Genomic DNA, 23,487 nt, shown 5'->3' with positions numbered 1-23,487 from the left:
CTTCCACAGAGATGCTAGGGTGATTTTTCTAAAATGCTAATGTGATTATATCACAACACGCCTGGAGTCTGTTTATGGTTTATCATGGTGTTATCTATCATTATGGAACATTGGAAGCAATCAGGGAATGCTTAAATAAATGTGGTACATATGAGGAAATATTCACAGCCATTAAAACCCATGTTTTTAAAAACTAGTTAGAGATGTGGAAAAATACTTGTAATGCTATGAGAAAAAAACTTAGATTCAGACTATATGAAATGTTACAGATTTAGTAAATAATATATGTATAAAATTGTACATAATTGCAAGATTAGAATGATATGTATCTGGAGTAACAATAGCTATTTATAATTGGTAAAATGCAGATTTCTGATTTCTATACATTTAATGAGGTCAGAGACCAGCCTCTGCTTCTGCTCATTGTGGAGGTGACTTGTGACACTGCGGCTGCCACCACAGGTGGAAGCATTGATGCAAATGCCTGTGATGTCGTGATGTCTGGGAAGAAATTGCCAGTGTCCGAAGCTGAAGGTGGTGCTGAGGGTGAGGTCCACTGCCTCTGCAGAAGTCATGCACCCTTCCTCCTGTTGCTACCAAGGCTGCTGGCGCCATTGCTGAGGTGCCCTGGGCTCTTGATGTCCCGCAGGTATAGAGGTATACGTGTTCTCCCACCTGTACATACTTTTCAATTGCATATCTCTCTCCTAAGGTCTCTGAGTCTGGGTGGAAGGGGCACCGAGTGACATGACTGATCTTCACAATCATTCCTCCCAAATCTGGACACTGTCTTTGAATTAAACAGGTAGGTCTGACTTTCTATTTTGTCAGAGTGAGTTTTTTTTGCAGGAGATTCCTGCATCCCTTATGTAAATGGATGAACAAGACCTTCAGGTTGGCCCAGATATGACCAAATTCTAGGCTAATATTAGGCTGAAACTGGAGCATCTTTTATATAATGCATTATCATAGTATAGCATACCCTGGTTAAGCCTGTGAGCTCTGGTGTTATTTATACACCTGTGTGCTATGGGGCGTTGGCAAAGTTACTTAATGTCTCTAATCCTCAGTTTTCTTATCTGTAAAATGGGAAAAATAATTTATTGTTGTTGGTTGCCATTGAATCGGCTCTGACTCTTGGTGACTTTATGTATAATGGGACATTGCCTGGTCCTATGCCATCTTCATCATCATCATCACCATCATCAAAGTATTTTCCTTATTGGGTTGTGAGGATTGAAAAGGACATTGTATGCAAAATGTTTACTATGTACTTGGCAGCTAAAAAGCTGTCAGTATATTTTAACTGTTGTTAAAATAACAATAATTATTGTTAATCCTTGTTATTGTTTACAAGAGACCCACCTCTCAGAATTATTGCTGGTATTGCTAAGATCAATAATTTTTCAAATGAAAATCATTTATTGAACAATAAATGAAATTATTTTCAAATGAAAAAAAAAATATAAGACTCACTATGAGGTAGGTTATAGGCATTGGTAATGTTTTGACCCTGGTAAATGAGACTTGGCAACCTTTATGGAATATAAACGAGGTGTTTAAGGATCTTGGTGATTGATGTTTGTTCAGTTTTCTAGGATAAGAGAAGCAATCCTGAAGAGCTCCCCCACCTATATTGCAAGTCATGGAGCCAGAAGAGGAGGCCCTCATAGAGCTTACAGTCTGGTGGGGGATTTAGGTGAGCATCTCAGCTCTGAGCACAGCCAGGGGTGTTTGCAGTGGTCCAGGGATTTGCAAGCCTCTCTACAAAACCAGAGAACGATGCAGGCGATGACCCAGAAGTCAAGTAAAAGCGAGCCAGGAGGGAAGGAAGAGAAAGATGCTCTGAGACTTTGGTCCTCGGAGTGAAGTCCATAAACTTGTTAGAAATGCAAATTCCCAGGCCCCACCCTAGATAGACCGAATCAAAAATTCTAATGTTTGAGAACCACTGTTCTAGGTCCTAGCCACTCAAAGTGTGACCTATAGACTAGAAGCATAGATGCCCCCTGGGTGCTTCTCAGAAATGCAGAATCTCAGGCCCCACTCCAGACCTACTGATTCAGAATCTGCATTTTAACAAGATTGTTCGTTTGTTGTTTGGAGAAGCTTGGCTCCAGGCAGAGAGAGTGTTCCTGCAGTGCTCTGGAGATGTGAGCTTTGTCATCTTAAGGGACCTCCAAGCAGTATGTCCTGGCTGGGGCCAGGAAACCATGGGAGTGCTGCACTACCCGTTATCCTGAGGTCGGCAGGCATCCTTGAAGCTGTCAAGCAGAGGAATCAACATTTGTATTTCAGAAAGATATCTCTTTCTGGTGGGAGGGTGGCCTGGAATAGTGAGATGGGGCAGAGAGACCCCTTAGCAAAAAGAAACCCTAAGGCCAAATTCTAGGGTTTCTAACCCCAGCGCTATTGACATTTAGGGCTGGATAAGTGTTTGTTAGGAGTCCTTGGGTGGTGGTGCTAATGATTAAGCACTGGACTACAATCTGAGAAGTTAGTGGTCTGAACCCACCTAGAGGCACCCAAGAAGAAAGGCCTGATGATCTGCTTCTGAAAAGTCACCCCTTGAAAAGTCTATGGAGTGCAGTTTTACTTCGCACACATGGGGTTGCTGAAAGTCAGAAGCAACTAGATGGATTTTTTTTTTTTTTTTAATGTCTTTGTTGTGGAGACTCCTCTCTGTAATGTAGGATGCTGAGTGTCATGCCTGACCTCTACCCACTGGGCGCCTACAGTGTAAACATGCCTCCAGACATTGTCAAATGTCCCTTGGGGAATAAAATTGACACAAAGTGAGAGAATCCCTGCAGCAAACTGGGGGTGAGTGGTGAAAAGGAAGGGTGTTTAGAAAGTTGATTCCAGAGATTCAGTAACTGGTTGAGACCTGGGACTCTAGACACATTGTGATATAAACACCAGCACAAAACTATGTTACAACACTGGTAGTAGTTTAGAAATATAGATACTTCTGAGACCCAGAGTGAGAAGTCAGGCTGCATTTGAACATTTAAGATACTTATAAAATATTTACTTTATAGTCTGCAGGTATTGGTATAATTAACCTAATGGCAAAGTCTATTTTAACACTGATGATAACCAATACTTTTTAAAAAAAATTTATATGGACAGCCTTATAATTACTACACAAGAGGTACAAGAGAATAAAATTTTATAATTGCACAGCTGTTCACTGTCAAAATTCAGCCTAAAGCCTGCAGCTGTCTTTGACAGTCGTTGTGCAGAAATTGGGGCAAGGAGATGGGCAGTGTAGGATATAGCTTGCCCAGGGCCTCCTTCCCACGCCCCAAACTCCTCCTGTTCAGATGGAAGTTTTGATTATCTGATCTTTTCAACATTCAATATAGGAAAGATCATCCACTTCTAACAGTTTGCTTGCAAAAGGGAACTGAGATGAACACAGCAACATTGCAGAAGTCTTTCCCTGTGTGTTTGCCAGCCCCTTCTTTCAATTTGAGCTTTGCTAGACAGAGCCAAATTGGGGCTGTAATTAACTCAGCAATAGATTTAAAATATTGCATCTGGCTACATCTAATCCATCTCACATGAAAGGCTCCAAACCGACTGTCTCTGGGGACAGTAGTCAGGCAGCATCTTCAGTTTGCAATCTATTTAATATCTCTGAGTATCCTCACACACAAGTATGTTAAATGAATACAGACCAAAAATCAGCACTTGAATAAAGGAAAATAGGGTGAAAGGGATAAATGGAAGGTTAGTGGGGAGGGTAATTATTCTCCTGTGCACAGCTAACCTGCAACTGAATATCTGTTTGGTGAAGTACTCTTCAGCCCTACCATGGACAGGCATACCTCAGAGATACTGAAGGTTTGGTTCCAGACTGCTGCAATAAAGCAAATTATCGCAATAAAGCAAGACACACAATTTTTTTTTTTGTTTCACAGTGCATTTAAAGGTTATGTTTATGCTGTACTATAGTCTATTAAGTGTGTAATAACATTATTAAAGTTTGAGATATTGTGAAAATTTCCAAAATGTGATTCAGAGACATGACGTGAGCACACACTGTTGTAAAATGGTGCTGATAGATTTGTTTGACACAGGGTTACCACAAATCCTCAGTTTGTAAAAAATTCAATATCCTCAAAATGCAATAAAATGAAACACAATATAACAAGGTTTGTTTGTATTAATACTAAAAGCAAACAAATAAACAAATTGCTGTTAAGTCTACTCCCAACTCATGGTGAACTCATGTGTTTCAGAGTAGAACCATTCTTCAAAGGATTTTCAGTGGCTGATTATTTTTAGAAATAGCCAGGCCTTATATAAAGTGCCTCTGGGTGGACTTATACCTCCAAACATCGGGTTAGCAGCTGAGCATGTTAACCATTTATACCACCCATGGGGCCATATGAGTATTACTTGGATTTGATTGGTCTAGGGTGGAGCCTGAACATCAGCAAGCAGGTGTGAGGTCAGGGCTGTCATTGACAGCTGCACAAGTTGTGCACTGCATGATTCCAATACCCATGTAGCTTATGATGTAGCTGGTTCTCATGAAGTTTAACACTGAAGAGGCCTGGTTGTAAGCTATTAACGGTGGAAAGAATATGAAACTTGGAAATAGCTAGATCTGGATCTAAATGGCAGATTTCTCAGTGACGAACTGTGGAAATGGGCAAATAAGTTAACCTCAGCCCTCTCTTCTGTAAGATGGGTTGGTAACAAATATATTGTATCTATTTTATAGGGGCTCTGGTAGCACAGTGGCTAAGACACTTGCCTGCTAACCAGACGGCTGGCGGTTCAAACCCACCAGCCACTCCTCGGAAGGAAGGTTGGGCAATCCTACTTCCGTAGTGATACTGCCTCGGAAACCCAAGGAGGGGTCGCTATGAGTCGGGGCTGACTCGACGGCACATAACAACAACAACAACATTTTATAGGGAATTTTGTGAAAATTAAATGAGAAAATCTTGTAAGTCAGGTACTCTAAAGTCGTAGATGCTCAGTGCTGTGGTAGACCCTTTAAGTCTTTGTGAAGAGTATCTCATGATCTCCTTGAGACCCAGCTCTTCTCTTGAATATCTGATTCCTTTTGATGTCTTACTCTTTCCAGGCTGGACTCAACAAGTCTGACAGGCTCTGTTGAAATAGCAGGCAACCTAATATGTGCTTCTTGGAGTCTGGGTGGTGTAAACAGTTAACATAGTGGTTTTAGTCCACTCAGAGGCACCCAGGAAGAAAGGCCTGGCAATCTAGAGCTCAAAAAACAAAAAAATCAGCCATTGAGAACACTGTGGAAATAGTTCTACTCTGATACACATGGGGTCACCATAAGTTGGAATCAACTAGATGGCAACTGGAAAAAAAAAAAAAAAAGCTTCTTTTTGAGTTCTGCCTGGGTCTGTAGTCCCCTCAGCCATCACAATGGAATTAATTGCAGCCAGTATTCTCTGAGCATTTTTCAGAGATACTTATTTGCATTTTCTGGTTATTTTTCCTTGACAGCTTTAATCTGTAAAATAAATAAATTGAGGGAGGTTTTTGGAGAGTTCTTTATTGTTGAATTGTTCTGTAAAAAAAAGAAAAAAAAATTTTTTTGGCTTCTCTCAAGGAATTACTGGAATCCTGCCCCATGAATTAAGCTTGTAATGCTAGTGACAGAAATGAAAAATTATAAAATCCTAATTAGCCTTTGAGTTAATGCCAAGGCAGTTAGTACTAGTGAAGTAAACAATGCCTCAGGAATAAGTTGTTAGACTCATGTTGACAAGAATAAAAGAAAAATTATGTTATTTTTCATTTCCACCTCAGAGCTCTGAAGGTGGTGGTCAAGGGCTTCATATGGTGTTTCCATTTCTTGTTCAGTGACTTAAGCAGATTAGCTGAACTGGCTACTGTTGGCCTTTAATTATTCACTGAATTAAATAATGATTGTTGATGCAGACATTGTGATCAGTTAATTGATCGTTTAGAAATGCCCAGCATATCGCCATTCAACATGTATCACCTTATAGATCAAAACTCCTCTGTCCTCATGAGTAGGCTACCTCATAAAAAGTTGCACTGCACATACAAATACTACAAATTTATTCACTGTTTATCTGAAATTCAAATTTAACTGGGCATCTTATATTTTCATTTGCTAAATAGGACAACCCTACCAATGAAGGATGTTTCTCCCTTCTATATGCATGTTTCCTAGTCAATAATAGCTTACATGCATGGCATCAGGATGAGTGATGAGGTAGGCCGGCGAGGAGAAGCCAAGGACAAGGTTTATGCCCTCTCAGCTCTGACAAACGCTTCCTTCCTGGCAGAATCTTTAGCATCCATCAAGGATGATGCTATTTCTTTAAAGGTCTAATTTTCTGTTTCCTTTTCAATTTGATTTGCAGTAAGACCCAAGTAAATACTTGACTCTGATAATTTATTTGAACTAAGTATCATATCTGTTGAATAAAATTATCATTACAGACAGGACAAAGGAGAGGAGAGGAATAATAATGGCGATTTTGTTTTCTTTCTTTTTTTAAAAAAATTGTGGTGAAAATATGCAAAACTAAACATACGCCAACAGTTTCTGTATGTACAATACAGTGACTTTGATTACTTTCTTCAAGTTGTGCAATGCTTCTCACCATCCTCTTCCAAATCATTCCAATTAATGGTGATGCTTTAACTAACATTTATTGGGCAATTGGTAAATCCCAAGCATGAAACCAAGTGCTTTGTACACACTTCTACTGATCTTCATGTCAGTGCTCTGAGTAAAGCACTATTATTATTCTCTTTTGTAGAACAGAAAACTGAGGCTCAAAGAGTTTAAGCATCTTGCTTAAGGTCCCTTCCTAGGAAGTGGAGGAGAAGAAGAATGTGGCTTCCTCCAAAATGGTCTACTGGAGAGCAGTGGTTCTCAACCTGGGGTGATTCTGTCCCCTTGGGTCTTTTGGCAGCACCAGGAGACATTTTTTGGTTGTCATGACTCAGGGTGAGTGGTGAATAGTGCTACTGGCATCTAGTGGATGGAAAGACAAAGGATGCTCATAAACATCCTACACATACATTCAATAGCCCCCACTAGCAAAGAATTATCCAGCCCCAGTTGCTAACAGTGCTGAGATTGAAACAATCTTGCTATAGAGAGAAGGCAGGAGAAAAAAGGGGGAAAGGATCTCTCCTGTTACTGTTTCTATCTGAATGCAACTAAGGCATGTTGTGGGCTTCTGTGTGGCATGGCCTTTAGCCATTGGAATGTAGGAACAGGCCCAGTTAGAGGTGAGCAGCCCAAGGAAAGGTTGGCATCCTACTCGCCAATTACTTACCAGAGTCTGGGATTTCTTGATAATGTGTCTTGCCTTCTCCAGTGCAAATTTCCATGCTTCCTACAAAAGGACAGTTAAACAATATTACAACTTGTTTCCTATCTTTTCTTCTATGTCTAGTATAATGTTAGCATTTTAAAAGTCCTTAAGTTTGCAATACAGAAATGATTTAATAAATTTGTGATAAAATGATTCACAAGAAGGCAATTTCATGTTAATAACTGTCTTTATTAAGGGCTTTACTTTCTGCCAGACACTGTGCCAAGTGCTTTATAAACATTATCCTATTTAACTTGCACAATAGCCTTGAGGATATGACCATTTGACAGATGAGAAAATTAAGATGCAGAAAAGTTGAAACATTGGCCCCAAATTGCATAGCTAAATGCAATTTGAACCTCTGCTTTCCTAACTGCTATGCTATGTCCATATCCCTAAGTAACTTGTGTCTGAAAGTTGTCACCAGCAGGAAACTGTTAACAGCTATCTCCATGTCTTATGTTGCAATAACAGCAGGTCATAGGCAGGGCTGAAGAATGGTTGTTGACTGCCATCCCTGGTCATAGTCCATCTCTCATTTACCTTCTCTTCTCCTGGTTAAATATCCCCTATTCTCATTAAACCATTTCTAAAGCATTTAAGTGCATCTGCCAAGTTCACATTGCAAGTATGAAGAGTAAGCTAATGATTTTCAATAACTACGTTTATGAAATGGGCACGGTGTTTGTTCAGTGGTAGAATTCTTGCTTTCCATGCGGGACACCCGGGTTCAATTCCTTTCCGACACACCTAGTGTGCAGCCACCACCCTTCTTTCAGTGGAGGTTTGTGTGATGCAATGATGCTGAACAGGTTTCAGCAAAACTCCCTGACAAAGACAGAAAAGGAAGAAAGGCTGGCCATCAACTTACAAAAACCAGCCAGTGAAAACCCTGTGGATCACAACAGTCTGATTTGCAACCGATTAGGGCCAGGCAGCATTTCTATTTGTTATACATGTGATAGCCATGAGTCAGGGGCTGACTTGATGACGACTAATAATAGCAACAACATAGTTATGAAACTCCAAGGACCACTGTGTTTGTATGTCTGTGGGAGGGATGGGAGGAAGGCACTAGAGGTGCCCAAAGCGTTTTTTCCCTCCACACTGCAAACATGGACAGTAAATTCTCAATATTGGATAAGAATTAGTATATCCTTTCTGTATCTTTTACAAACAATTAAGCATATGAAGTATTTCTTTAAAATAAACTACTAGACAAGAAGAGTTTAATGTTTTCCCGTCCTTGGGAAATGTGACGCTAAATTTCTTTGGCTTTCTGCCTCATAACAATGCTGTCGACTCCACTTTTTTTTTTTTTTTTTAAATCGTCTTTTCATGAGTCCACAAATTTAGCCACTTTTGCACAGCTTTATCACATACTACAGTTAGTATGTTAGCACTTTCCAGAGTAGCCTCACATACAGATTAATGAACTTCCTTTTCCTTTTTTCTGGATGTACCATATTGTTGATTCATTAACATTGAACTCACAGCCAACAGCACTGTAACTCATGCCCAAATGAAGCTATCTAACTTGAATATTTTCTCTAAAAGGCACATCACAGCCTTCTTGTACTTAGTAACACTAGGCAACACCAATACTATATTTGGGTGCCAGTGAAACCACCACCAACAAAAAGCACAAAAATGTGAAAAACGAGGTGCTAAATAGCTCACAAAAAGGATATTTGTTTACAGTATGAGAGCTATAACAAGAATGCAGAGTATCACCTTGTTCAACCTCAGCTGGAAATGTGTACATTAGGAGACTGAAAAGTTTTCACTGTCTTGTGCATGTATGCAAATTACCATAAAAGTGCTATGAGTCACAAGTAAATTTTACTGAGTAGGTGAGTTCACAAGTATGGAATTTATGAATAATAAGAATTGATTATAACTGTTACCATCCTCATCTGTACGAAGCTTAACATTTAGTGCGAAAATAAAAAAATTGTATATGTGTGAATTTATTAAGGAGCTCTGGTAGTGGGTAAGGCATTTGGCTGCTAAACAGAAGGTTGGCAGTTCAAACCCACCAGCTGCTCTGCTGGAGGAAGTGGAGGTAATCTACTTCTATAAAGATTTACAGCCTTGGGAACACAATGGGGGTTGCTTTGAGTCTGAATCAACTTGATGGCAGTGGGTTTGTTTTTTAGTTTTGGTGGCATAGTGGTTAAAGCATTTGGCTGCTAACAAAAAGTTGGTTGTTCAAACCCACCAGCTGCTCCATGGGAGAAATATGAGATAGTCTGTTTCTGTAAAGATTTATAGCCTTGGAAACCCTATGGGGAGTTCTATGCTGTCCTAAAAGGGTCACTGTGAGTCAGAATTGATTCAATGGCAGTGGGGTGGGTAAGTTTATTAAAATAAGAAATGTAAAAAAATATAGAGAAAATGAAAGCTCTACTGGAAAAAATGGGAGAGAGAAAATGAAAAAAATTCTTCCTTTGGGAGGAAGAAACTCTTATGCTGAATTTTTCAAAGGACAGCACATAAAACAACAACAACAACAACAACAACAACAAGGTTTCAACAGTTACAAGTGGGTGGGCAGGAAAGAATATGTTAGGCAGAGGGGACATTATAAGTAAGTATTTGGAAATGTAACAGCTGGGGCACAATGAAGTGAATAATTCAGACTTTCTGGCCTACGTAAAAGGAAGCAAAATAGAGAAGCCTGTGAAAACAGGTGATGTTTAAAGAGGGAAGGTGCTGAACGTCGTGATAAAAGTTTAGTCTTTATTCCAAAGGCAGTTAGTTGTTAGCTATGGAATTTTGGAGCAGGAGTGTGTCAGCTTTGACAGAAAAGAAAAGTTAAGAAGATTAAAATTGGAAAAGGTCAAGCATCATTTTCTCCTGTAGTTACTAATTCAAAATGCACTCATAATAATATAAGAAAGAGAAGCTAGATAAAACCCAGCTCTTCTCCCCACCCCAGAAGAAAATGAATGTAAGAACTCAAAGACATTGGAAAAAGTTACTTTGTCTTAATGACAAACAGAGGAGGCAAATTTCAATGAGTGTAAAAATGAAAATAATTGTCTCCTTGGCAATCGTTTCATTGTTGGCAATTTTATGTTAAGTCTTTGTTTCTAAACTACGAGGACTACTCTTTCATCTCAAAAATTAGAACTTCAGAATGGAGAATGCAATTCTAATGAGTGGCTAGAGAAGAAACTTGGAAATGGATTGCAAGCTGGATACAAAACTCTCAGGTTGGAAGCCAAAGAGGTGCTTAGGGCTCAGCTAAAGCAATCATCTGAGGCATGAGCAGATTCTCCACCATCAATGAGGGGCTAGGTTCTGGAAGCATTCATTTGATCCTGCAATTTGTTACAGTCAAATCTTTTCAACTTATTACTTTCTCCCTTGGGTTATCATGTTTCAAATCCAGCTTCAAATCCCATCCAGAGTCTAATTATTTAATATCTTCAAGAAGAACCCATCACACAGGCTCATAGAGATATAAATCCTCAGTATGGGGCTTATGGCCCATGGATATGCATATTGGATTTCTTTACTTAAGAACTTAGAAAATGGCCAAGGACGGCAGTCTACAGAATAGGAGAGGGCAAACTTTCCCATGATTGTCTGACTTCACAGTGGCATATACCCATGGTGGCTCGCTAAAACACTTATCTAGAATAATTTAAATATTCATCCAAAGCAGAGCAAGCCTGAAGTCTTCAGATAAGAGGAGAGGCTTGGTGACTAATTGACTGTTTTCATTCTCCAGGGTAATTGTACTTCTGGACTGTGGTATCTGAGCAGTTTGGATAATGGAAGATTAAGGGCCAAATGCTGTTGCTATGAGTTTTTTGGTCAAAGGAGCAAACTGGTAGGGATTGTGCTCTGCCACACAATAGCTAAATGTGAGCCCAAGCAAAAAGAAGATAGTTGCCTAATACATTTAGGAGTTTAAATGTGGGTGAAACTTCTAACTTCCATGTAGACCCTTTAAGTACTGTATTTGTTACTAAATCATGATCTCCATTGTTATTTCCCATTTAAAGTGAGTTTGGTTGTGAGAGTGTTTGCAGGTTTAAATTCTGGCTTCTTCAGAATTGTGGCCTTCAACAAATTATTTAAGCACTCTGAGCCTCAGTTTCCTTGTCTGTTTGAACAGGATAGTTTGCAAAGTACTTAGAATACAAACTTACTGCTGTTGAGTTGCTTCCAACTCACAGTGACCCTATAGGACAGAGTAGAAAGGCCCCATAGAATTTCCAGTCTTTACCAAAGCAGACTTCCATATTTTTCTCCCATGGAGTGGCTGATGGGTTCCAACGACCAATGTTTTGGTTAGTAGCTGAATGTTTTAACCACTGTGCCACCAGGGCTCAGTACTTAGAATAGTGTCTCATATACAGTAAGCATGGCATTAGTGTTCACTACCATTGTTATATGTATTACCAATTATGTTACCAACACACAGTGAGAACTATTACAGTAATGGCAACATCAGCCTATACAAATGTATGCTACTTTTCAATGGTGCTGAAAAATCATCCTCAGAGGAAAGTATTATTTTCCCCATTTTACAGGTGAGAGAATTGAGGTTCAGAGAAGTTACATAATTTAATCAGGCCCCTCTACTTGCAGAGCCCAACTGGTCCTTAAGTCTCTGGACTAGTTCTTTGCCACCATTCCCACTCTGATTTCCAAGAATAAATTATGCCTGAAATTTTAACATAAGCAAGAAAATATGACCGATGTGGTTTTACCAAGGTTTAGGAGAATGGCACATGTAACTCAAATGGAGTATGGATGATTTAATGCAAAAGATTGGATAGTAAGGGGAGAAAATGTCTCTGTATATCAAGAAGCCATGCACTTGTGTGGAAATTCATATAACCAAGGATACAAACATGATATCAAGCATATAATTGGTAACATAACAAGAACAAAACAGTCATTCATTTATAGTCATTTCCTTCTTTCCAGTCATTCATTCCACAAATACTTCTTGAGTGTCTCTATGTTGTGTCATTGTTTCGGTTCTCTAGTTGCTGTAGCAGACATACCATGAATGGATGGCTTTAAGACACAGGGATTTATTCTCTTACAGTTTAGGAGGCTAGAAGGCCTAGTTCAAAGTGCCAGCTCTAGAGGCTGGGTGAAGGCCCCTCGACCTTGGGCTTCAGTTCTTCCTCTTGTTCCTGGACCACTGGAGCTAGAGTTAAGACATCTCTTAACTCAGGCAGCTGCTGGCTGCTAAGGCTGATAAACACAAGGTCAACAAGTAAAATGGCATAGTCCCAAGATATCAAGCAACACGGCAGGCCACTAGTTCAAGTCTAGAAAGAGTCTCAAGATTGGCAGACAACATGGCAGGTCACTGAGATGAAGACTTGGCCAAAATTCAGGATCCAGATGTGCCAAAAGCTCAAGACCTTTCTCAAAGCATATTCTTATATACTGGAAGCAGACCACATCTCTAAGGCGGCTGCTCAGATGCTCCTAATAGATTTCACCATGAAGTTGATTACTAGTCTCATCATGGGGAATAACTACATCCATCTGCCCAGCTACTCAAAACCAGGCCCAGTCAAGTTGACACACAATAGTGAATGAGACATAACATGGTCCTTCTCATCAAGGGTTTTACAACCTGGGAGGGAAGACTGACAAACCAAACCAAGCCAAACTCACTGCCATTGAGTTGATTCCAACTTATAGCTACTCCCTTTGGATTTTCAAGGCAGTAAATCTTTATGGAAGTAGATAGCCCAGTCTTTCTTCTGCAGAGTGGCTGGTGAGTTTGAACCACCAAACTTCTGGTTACCAGTCAAATGCCTTAGGCACTATGCCACCAGAGCTCTTTGGGAAGATTGACAACAACCTGTATTTAGAATATGATATGAGATAGGTGAAGTAAATGTGAGCACAGGGTGCTCTCAGAACACATGTTAAACTAAAGGAGTGAAACTGAATCAAAGTGTTAGGGGTAGAGATGGGCCCAGGAATCTTCCTAGAGGAAGAGGGATCTATGCTGAGACCTGAAGGACAGGAGGAGCAGGAGTGAGAAGGCAAAAAGGGGGCCAATATTGGTGAAGTGGAAGCTGTAATGTGGCACTCAGACCTATCCTTCAGGACTGAAGGACTTATTCCCGATTGCTGGGGAGACACCTCAACTGTCAGCCCACTGTGGCTGAGGATAGCCACCCTGCTCATATTTAGACTCACTTTCTTGGGGTCACCCACATCTAATGACTGGTTAATGTTGGGAGACAAAGACCTGGCCCATTCTCCTCAACTGGGAACAACTCTGAAGTTTCATCACAGACCAATTTCTCCCTCTGCCCAATCCTGCTTCCTTTCCTTTCCCCACAGGTGTTGATCCCTTGAGCATAACATAGTAAGTTCTTGCATGCTAACTCTGACTTGGATTCTGCTTCCCAGAGAACACAAACTAGAATAGTCAGCAGAGAGGTTTTCCGTGCAGTTGGAGTAGTGTGTGCAAAGCCAGCAGAGCTCTGCACATTCAAGCACCTGTGAGTGCTTTGGTATGGCTAGAGCTGACAATGTATGGGATGAAAATAAATAAGGCTGGAGAAGTAACAGAGATGAGAACATAAAAGGTGTTGTTCCATGCTAAGAAGTTTGAGCTTCATCTTTTTTTCTTTTTTAATTTTATTGTGCTTTGGGTGCAAGTTTACAGAGCAAATTCACTTTCCATACAGCAGCTCACATACACTTTGTCTTGTGGCACTGACTACAATTTCCCACAATGCAACAGCTCCCCTCGCACTTCCTCCCATAGTTACTTCTTCACTGTGTCCTTCCCTCCCCTGCACTCCTGCTTCCCCAAGCTCTCTCCCTGTGCATACACAGCCTTTCTATTCTCCCATGATAGATCTCTCCAAGGAGTGTATCTACCTCATGTAAATGTTTAGCTCATATACTTGTCTTTTGCCTGGCTGGAAGCCACAGGAGTGGATTCAATTCCAGACCTGAAAGGCAGCTAGGGGCCATAGTCTCAGTGGTTCCATCAGGCTCTATCAGAGCAACTAAACTGGTCCTTTTTTTTTTTTTAATGATTTTGAGTTTTGTTCCACATTGTTCTCCCATTCTATCCAGGATCTCCTACAGAGATCTCCCTCCGAGCAGTTGACAGTGGTAGCCAGGCACCATCTAGTTCTTTTAGTCTCATAGTCATACAGGCTGAGGATCTCATGGTCTACCAGTTGTGTGGACTAATTGTTTCTGTGTGTCTTTAGTTTCTTTATTCTTCTTTGCTCTGGATGAGGAGAGACCCATCATTACATCTAGATGGCCGCTTGCAAGCTTTTAAGATCCCAGTTGCTACTCACCAAAGTAGGATGTGGAACAATGTTTTGGGTAGTATGTTATGCCAATTGAACTTGATGTGCCCTGTGACTATGGTCCCAAGCCCTCAGGTCCAACTACTCGCTCCCTCTGGGTAGCTGGCTATGGCCAAGAAGTGACTACAACAGAATATACAAATACACTTGTAGAAACATGGTCTGCCAACTGTATACATGGTCTTGGGCACCCTACCCCCTACATAGACATACCTAGTAGTTCAGCCTGTCCACCCATCTATTTACCCATATAGATCAATGCTTGCCTTCACTGACAATGCAATACTGTATGTGCAAAAGGTGAACTTCATCTTTAAGGCAGTGGAACAGGCTGGGAAATTCTTGTCACTGGAAATGTTCTAACCTTAGCTGGGTGGCCCAGAGTAGAATTCATTGACCAGAGAGATGGAATCCAGAATTTGATGGGACCCGTGAATAAACTACTCATGACTATTTCTAACTTTAAAAGCCTATGGTTTGATGTTGGTGTTCTTTATTTATGATAGCTCTAGCTGTTACATATTTTACTGTTGCATGTATTATAACAATACTAAGGTGTTATACACAGAACAAAGTGCTTTCTAATATCACCTCATTTAATTCTGGCCATAATTCTATTACATTAATCACTATTATCTCTATTTTATAGATGAGGGAAATTGAAGTTTAGACTGGACAGATAACTTTTGAAAAGTCATAGAGCCAATAAGTATTACAGATAAGATTCCATTTAGACTTGTTTGGCACAAAACCCATGCTTGTAACCATTATCTGTGAGAAATTAATAGTTGTACTAGAAACTCTTCTTCTTCTTTTTTTTTCTTTTTTTAGTTAAAAAAGTTCCAGAAATCATGAACTAAATCCTTCGCTGGGAGAACCATAACAGAGTAGCATATTCATGACTTTGAGTCATTTTATGGTAAAGAATATTACTTAGATTGTCATTTCTAAAACATCAAAATACTTCAGAAGCGTTCATAACATTAACTCAACTACTATAGGGAACATGTTATGAACATATACAGAAAATGCTCAGAAACTCAAAATTTCACTGAAAATTTTAAGAGAATTGGTGAATTGGACAAGGCACATTCCGTAATTGAGCCATCTCAGGTTCTATGATGTTAAAGGACTGAAGGTCGGCAGTTCAAACCCACCAGCTGCTCTGTGGGAGGAAGATAAGGCACTCTACTTCTGCAAAGATTTAAAGTCTGGAAACTCAGGGGGGGTTACTATGAGTCGGAATCAACTTGATGGCAGTTTTTTTTTTTTTTTTTTAGGAGTGAAGGAAGTAAAGAAGTGTCATTAGGCATGACTTTATACAGTGCACAATTTTAAGTAACCAAATTCTCTATCAATTATAGCAGCAGTAGATTTTCAAGTTCTGACATTTTCTGGCTCTTTTGACATTTGACTTCAAGTTACATGGAAAAAAAGAAGTCAGTTCACTTCACTTTCTACTTACTCCAAGGACACCAAAAAAAAAAAGAAAAAAAGAAAGAGAAGAAATGAAAATAGAAAAGAAAAAGAAGAAAAAAGCCACTACATTTAAATGCAGTTCATTTTATTAGTAAATGTATTTTCTTCATACACATTTTACTATTAGTTAAATTTTATTCTTAAATTCTTCTACACTAAATCTGAATTGTATAGCTAGAAATATCATCAAACATTTAATTATGCTCTCACTACTGTTTTCTTTTTGCTCAGGTAATACCTTAAAAAAAAAAAAAAAAAAAAGCCTGCTAACTGAAAGACTGGCTGTTTGAACCTACTGGCTGCTCCATGGGAGAAGGATGTGGCACCCTGCTCCCATAAAAACCTTATAGGAACAGTTCTACTCTGTCCTGTGGGGTCACTACAAGTCAGAATCGACTTGATGGCAATGGGTTTGATTCCTACCTTGCTCCTTTTCCTGACATTATTGTTCATGGATTTTAGCACGTTTACCACTACCACCATCACTACATACCAGCTTCATCACCCTTTCTAGAAGTTTTCTATGGGCCAAGGTCTGTGAAAGGCATTGCACACACTTTACCTCAAAACCTTATACCAATCCTCCAAGGAAAATACTAATAATTCTTGGCCTCATTTTTTAGTTGAGAAATTTAAGACTTAGTGCTATCAAATGAATTGTCCAAGGCTTCACGATTAATACCTTTGTTGCATTTTTACTCTTTCTTCCGTAGTGTCTGGGCATGTGCAAAAGTTCTCCAGTGCTGGACTCCATGGGCTATTTGGATTTATGCAATGTTGCAAATGACTAACATGCTTCCTGCTGACCAAAAGTTTGAAGGTTTGGCTCCAACCAGACATGCCTGGGAATACAGGCCTGGTAATCTAATCTACTTTTTAAAAGTAAGTCACTGAAAACCCTATGGAACACAGTTCTACTTGTCCTACTACTTCTGGTCTTACTCTTTTAACAAATAATTTCTGGTGAATAACTGGGTTACTCAGATGATGAGTGTGACTCAGTCACTAGGTTGATTTGTAATTGTTTTGTAACATAGTATTTTATTTTTTTGTTTACTATTATGGTAGCATAGTGCCTAAGGCACTTGACTGCTAACCAGGAAGCTGGTGGTTCACACCCACCAGCCACTTGGAGGAGGGAAGGTTGGACAATCTACTTCCTCAGTGACACTGCCTCGGAAACCCAAGGAGGGGTCTCTATGAGTCGGAGATAACTCCAGGGCACAAAACAACAACAAAAACAACATACCATTTGCCCAATGTAACACAAGTAATCATCCTTTTTGTACTGGTTTCCTATTGCTGCTATAACAAATTGCCCCAAAGTTCCAAACTCTAAACCAAACTCACTGCCATCAAGTCAATTTTGACTTATAGCAACCCCCCTTGGGTTTCTGAGGCTATGAATCTTTATGGAAGTAGATCAACCCATCTTCCTTCCATGGAGCAGATGGTGGGTTTGACCTTCTGGTTAGCAGCCAAATGCCTTATCCACTATGCCACCAGAGCTCCTGCCCCCAAGTTTGTGGCTTTAAAACAATATAAATTTATTCTCTTATAGTTCTGAAGGGCAGACATCTGAAATGAGTATTAGGCAGTTAAATCAAGGTGTCAGCAGGGCTGGTTCCTTCTGGATGCTCCAGGAGAGAATCAATTGCTAGTCTCTTCCAGTTTCTGCAGGCTGTACACATTCCTTGGCTGGTGGCCTATCACTCTGACCTCTGTTTGCATTTTCATGTTTCCTTCTTATCTGATTCTACTGTCTTCCTCTTATAAGGACGCTTGTGATTACATTGGGCCCCCCTGAATAACCTAGGATAATCTCCCCATCCAAAGATCCTGAATTTAATCATGTCTGCAAAGTTTCTTTTGCCATGTAAAGTAAAATATTCACAGGCTCTGGGGATTAGGATATGGACATCTTTCGGAGATTGCTATTATCTGCTATGCTATTCATTTAACAAATTATTATTGAGTACTTAATACATGTAATAGTGAACTGTCCTAGGGTCTGTAGAAATCATAGGGAACTGTGTTTGAGGTATAAAACAGTCAGATTATCTGCTTTTGTGGAGTTTACACCCTAACAAAAGAGGCAGATATTAAAAATAATTTTATAATAATTCAGCTTATTGTAAAATTGTATAATTACAATTTCAGTAAGTGCTAGCTAGGAAGGATGGAAAGCCATGAAAAGAGAGGGATCCTGGAGGAACTGGCTTAATTTGGGGAATTAGGGAAAAGTTCTTAGAGGAAATGACTTCTGAGCTGAGCTCTGATGTGGATGCTTAATTAGGTGAAGATGAAGGTCAAGAGAGGATGCTGGGACCAGAGATGAAAACTTTAAAATTCAACAGATATTTTAGAACTGTTGAAATTCATTAAGGTCATTGCCTTTTCTTGAGCTAAAAGAAGAAATAAGCATGTTCTCAAGAGAGAAATAGTTGTCATTTTTTGAGCTTCTCAAAAGCAGACAAAAAACATTTTCAAATCTTGAATATCATATAATTAACTTCCTTGGAATCATTTGATATCTTCTGCTTATCAGAAGTCAAACTTTTTGTATGAATATTGTTGCCCTTTGAAGAGTCTTGACACATCTATGAGTTTGTTAGGTGCCAGCAAGTCATCTCTGACTCATAGCGACCTTATATGCAACAGGACAAAACACGGCTTGGTCCTGTGTCAGTCTCACAATCCCTGCTACACCTGAGCCCATTGTTGTGGCCACTGTGTCAATCCATCTTGTTGAGGGCCTTCCCCTTTTTTGTTGACCCTCCACTTTACCAAACATGATATCCTTCTCCAGAGAATGGTCCCTTCTGACAACATGACCAAAGTAGGTGAGTCTGGCCATTCTTGCTTCCAAGGAGTATTCTGGCTGCACTTCTTCCAAGACAGATGTGTTAGTTCTTTTAGCAGTCTATGGTACTTTCAGCATTTTCCCCCAACACCACAACTCAAAAGTATCAACTCTTTGGTCTTCCCTATTCATTGTCCAGCTCTCACATGCAAATGAGACAATTGAAAATACTGTGGCTCAGGTTAGGTGCACTTTAGCCTTCAAGGAGGTATCTTTGCTCTTCAGCACTTGAAAGAGGTCTTTTGCAGCAGATTTGCCCAGTGCAATATGTCTTTTGATGTCTTGGCTGCTACTTCCATTGGTGTTAATTGTAGAACCAAGTAATATGAAGTCTTTGACAACTTCTACCTTTTCTCCATTTATTGTGATGCTACTTTTTGGTCCAGTTGTGAAGAATTTTGTTTTCTTTATATTGAGGTGTAATCCATACTGCAGGAGCTCTGGTCATGTAGTGTCTAAGGCATTTGACTGCTAACCAGAAGGGTGATGGTTCAAACCCACCAACCACTCCTCGGAAGGAAGATTGGGCAATCTACTTCCGTAGTGATACTGCCTAGGAAACCCAAGGAGGGGTAGCTATGAGTTGGATCCATTTGGATGGCAGTGAGTTAATCCATACTGTAGACTGTAGTCTACAATTTTCATCAGTAAGTGCTTCAAGTCATCCTCACTTTCAGCAAGCAAAGTTGTGTCGTCTGCATATCTCAGGTTGTTAATGAGCCTTCCCCCAATCTTGACACCATGTTCTTCTTATAGTCCAGCTTCTCACATTATTTGCTCAGCATACGGATTGAATAAGTAAGGTGGAAGGATACAACATGACACACTCCTTTCCTGATTTGAAACTGTGCAGTGCCCCCTTGTTCTGTTCGAATGACAGCCTCCTGGTCTATGTACAAGTTCCTCATGAGGACAAGTAAGTGTTCTGGAGTTCCCATTCTTCTCAGTGTTATCTCAATTTGTTATGATCTACACATTGAATGCTTTTGTGTAGTCAATAAAACATGAGTAACCATCTTTCTGGTATTCTTTGCTTTGAGCCAAGATCCATCTGACAACAGCAATGATATCCCTCCTTTCTCATCCTCTTCTGAGTCTAGTTTGCATTTCTGGAAGTTCTCTGTCAATATACAGCTGCAACGGTTTTTGAATTATCTTTGGCAAGATTTTACTTGCATGTGATGTTAATGATATTGTTTGATAATTTCCACATTCTGTGGGATCCCCTTTCTTTGGAATGGGTATACATATGGATCTCTTCCAGTTAGTTGGCCAGGTAGCTGTCTTCCAAATCTCTTGACATAGCCAAGTGAGTGCCTCCAGTACAGCATCTATTCATTGAAACATCTCAGTGGGTATTCCACCAATTTCTGGAGCCTTGTTTTTCACCAATTCCTTCAGTACAGCTTTGACTTCTTCTTTCCATACCATTTGTTCTTGATCATATGCCACCTCCTGAAATGGATGAATATTGACCAATTCTTTTTGGTACAGTGATTCTGTGTATTTCCTCCATCTTCTTTTGATGTTTCCTGAATCATTCAACGTTTTGCCCATAGAATCTTTCAATATTGCAACTTGAGGCATAAATTTTTTCTTCAGTTCTTTCAACTTGAGAAATGCTGAGCATGTTCTTCCCTTTTTTTCTAGCTCCAGGTCTTTGCACATTTCACTGTAATAACTGACTTTGTCTTCTCAAGCTGCTCTTTGAAATCTTCTGTTCAGCTCTTTCATCTTGTCATTTCTTCCATTTGCTTTAGCTACTCTCCGTTCAAGAGCATCTTTCAGTCTCTTCTGACATCCATTTTGGTCTTTTCTTCCTTTTCTGTCTTTTTAATGACCTTTTACATTTTTCTTGGATGATGTTCTTGAGGTCATCTCACAATTTCTCTGGTTTTTGGTCTTTGGTGTTTAATGCATGAAATCTGTTATTTAGATTGTCTCTGAATTCAGGAGGGATACAATCAAGGTCATATTTTGGCTCTTGTGGACTTGTTTTAATTGTCTTCAGCTTCAATTTGCACGTACATATAAGCAGTTGATGGTCTGTTCCACAGTCAGCTCCTTGCCTTGTTTTGGCTGAAGATATTGAGCTTCTCCATCACCTCTTGGCACAGATGTAGTCAATCTTATTCCTGTGTATTCTGTCTGGTGAAGTCCAAGTATATAGCTACCATTTGTGTTGTTGAAAAAAGGTATTTGCAATGAATAAGTCACTGATCTTGCAAAATTCTATCATGCAATCTCCAGGGGTATTTCTATCACCAAGACCATATTTTCCAACTACAGGTGATTCCTCTTCATTTCCAACTTTTGCATTCCAATCACCAGTGATAATCAACACATCTTGATTGCTTGAGTTTATGATCCCTGAATAAGTGGTAGCATAGTGCCTAAGGACTTGACTGTTAACTAGAAGGCTGGTGATTCAAACCCACCAGCCACTCCTTAGAAGGAAGATTGGGCAATCTACTTCCATAGTGATACCACCTTGGAAACTCAAGGAGGGAATTACTATGAGTTGGGCCCTAGTTGATGGCACATAACAACAACAACAACAACAACAACAAAAGTTAAGAACTCAACTGCTACTGAAAAGTCAGTGGTTCGAACTCACCAGCTGCTCCATGGAAGAAAGATGTAGCAGTCTGCTTCCAAAAAGAAAGATGCTTATAGCTCTGAAAACCCCCTGGGGAAGTTCTACTCTGTCCTATGGGGTTACTATGAGTCAAAATCAACTCAAAGGCAACAGGTTTGGTTTGATTTTTAGTTTAAATAAGTCTTTGGAGCCCCTTGGTGGTGCAAATGGTTAACCTGCTTGAGTGCTAAATGAAAGGTTAGAAGTGTGAGTCCACCTAGAGATACCTTGGAAGAAAGGCCTGGAAACCTAGTACACAAAGCTCAGCCACTGAAAATCCTATGGAGTACAGTCTACTCTGACACATGTGGGGTCACCATGAGTGACATGACTGTCTGTATACAGGTTCCTCATGAGTACAATTCAAAGGCAACTGGTATTTTAATTTTTTAAAATAAGTTTTTAAGGATGTCTACGTATATAAATTCTCCAAGATCCCAAATATGAGCTTTAAGAAACATACAGCTCTGTCTAGGATGATAAAAAAAGATCTGGAAGTAGTTTGTGGTAATGGTTATACAACATTATGAATATGCTTAAGACCACTGAATTATACACTCAAAAACAGTTAAAATGGTAAATTTTATGTTTTACATATTTTGATACAATAAAGAAAAGGAAATTGAGAAAAAAAGGACAGCTTGGAATCTCTGACAAGATCTTCTGAAATCATTGGGGAAAGATTGAACACTAGCCAAGTCAAAGCAGTCTTTCAATGCTTTCCTCAGTTCTGTTCCAGTTTTAAACCTTCAACTATTCAGAGAGCAGTTTAATTTAATGGTTTCCAATGTGCAAAGCATTTTTCTTTCTCTGATAACTTTTTGTCTAATGACTTTGTAAAGGAGCTCCAGTGGCACAGTGGTTAACACATTGGGCTGCTAACCAAAATGTTAGCAGTTCAAACCCACTAGCCGTTCTGCAGGAGAAAGATGAGGCAGTCTGCTTCTGTAAAGGTTACAGCTTGGAAACCCTGTGGGATAGTTCTATTCTGTCCTATAGAGTGCTATGAGGCAATGGATTTGGTTTTTTGGTTTTAATGACCTTGGAAAAGTTTTGTGGAAACAAAATACTTAAGAGGGAGACAGAATCCCACTGTTTTAATTTTCACTTATCTAGTTATGAGAAAAGGTGAGCATTTGCCCTACATTTTTTTTTATTTGAAAATATTGGATTTAATAGAAAATATCACATTGTAAATAAGTCCATTAGTTCATCAGATTAAAACAGAATTACAGGACAATCACATATAAAAGCTAAAGATGAAATGCTGGTACCCAACACAGCACTGAGCCCATCTCTGAAAAGTCTTTCTAGAAATAGAGAGAGCAGACACTTCAAACATGCACAAAAACAGGGAGAAGGTAGTATACACCCCACAAAGGCATAGGAGTGTAAAAAAGGAAGGTAGAGCAACAGATTCATCTTTTGAATAAGTTGCCTACATTTTTGGTCCTATGTTCTTTTTATTTTGTAAACCAATTGTTTGTGGACTTTGCTCATATTTTTCTTTTTGATTGCATAAGAGCACTTTGAATCAGAGAAAATAATTCTTTGTATGGCATATTAAAAAAACATTTTCCCAGTTTGCTATTTGCCTTTTGATTTTGTATATGGCAGATTTTTACTACTCAGATATATTAATATTTTTTGTTGCTTTTGAATAAAAAAATATAAATAAAACATCTGAGGGTCTTCTTCTTTTATGGTTCTATTCTTTTTTTTTTTTATTTTTTATTAGGATTTGGGTGAAGATTTACAGAGTAAATTCACTTTTCATACAGCAGTTCACATATACTTTGTCTCATGTCATTGATCAAAATTTACAAT

At 39.4% G+C, this 23,487-nt stretch overlaps 1 protein-coding gene across 1 annotated transcript in view; it reads right to left on the bottom strand.

Annotated features, from left to right (window-relative positions):
• AOAH (acyloxyacyl hydrolase) overlaps positions 1–23,487 on the bottom strand; it is a 344,354-nt gene that overhangs the window by 201,998 nt on the left and 118,869 nt on the right. The window contains exon 5 of the mRNA XM_007950097.1: positions 7,314–7,373. Coding sequence (XP_007948288.1) covers positions 7,314–7,373 — 60 coding nt within the window. The remainder of the gene's footprint in view (positions 1–7,313; positions 7,374–23,487) is intronic.

Source organism: Orycteropus afer, unplaced genomic scaffold (assembly GCF_000298275.1).
Source record: "Orycteropus afer afer isolate SDZICR_OR568_19922 unplaced genomic scaffold, OryAfe1.0 scaffold00263, whole genome shotgun sequence".
Classification (NCBI taxonomy): Eukaryota; Metazoa; Chordata; class Mammalia; order Tubulidentata; family Orycteropodidae; genus Orycteropus; species Orycteropus afer.
Note: the sequence above shows the minus strand (reverse complement) of the source record. Positions and strands in the feature narration are given on the sequence as shown.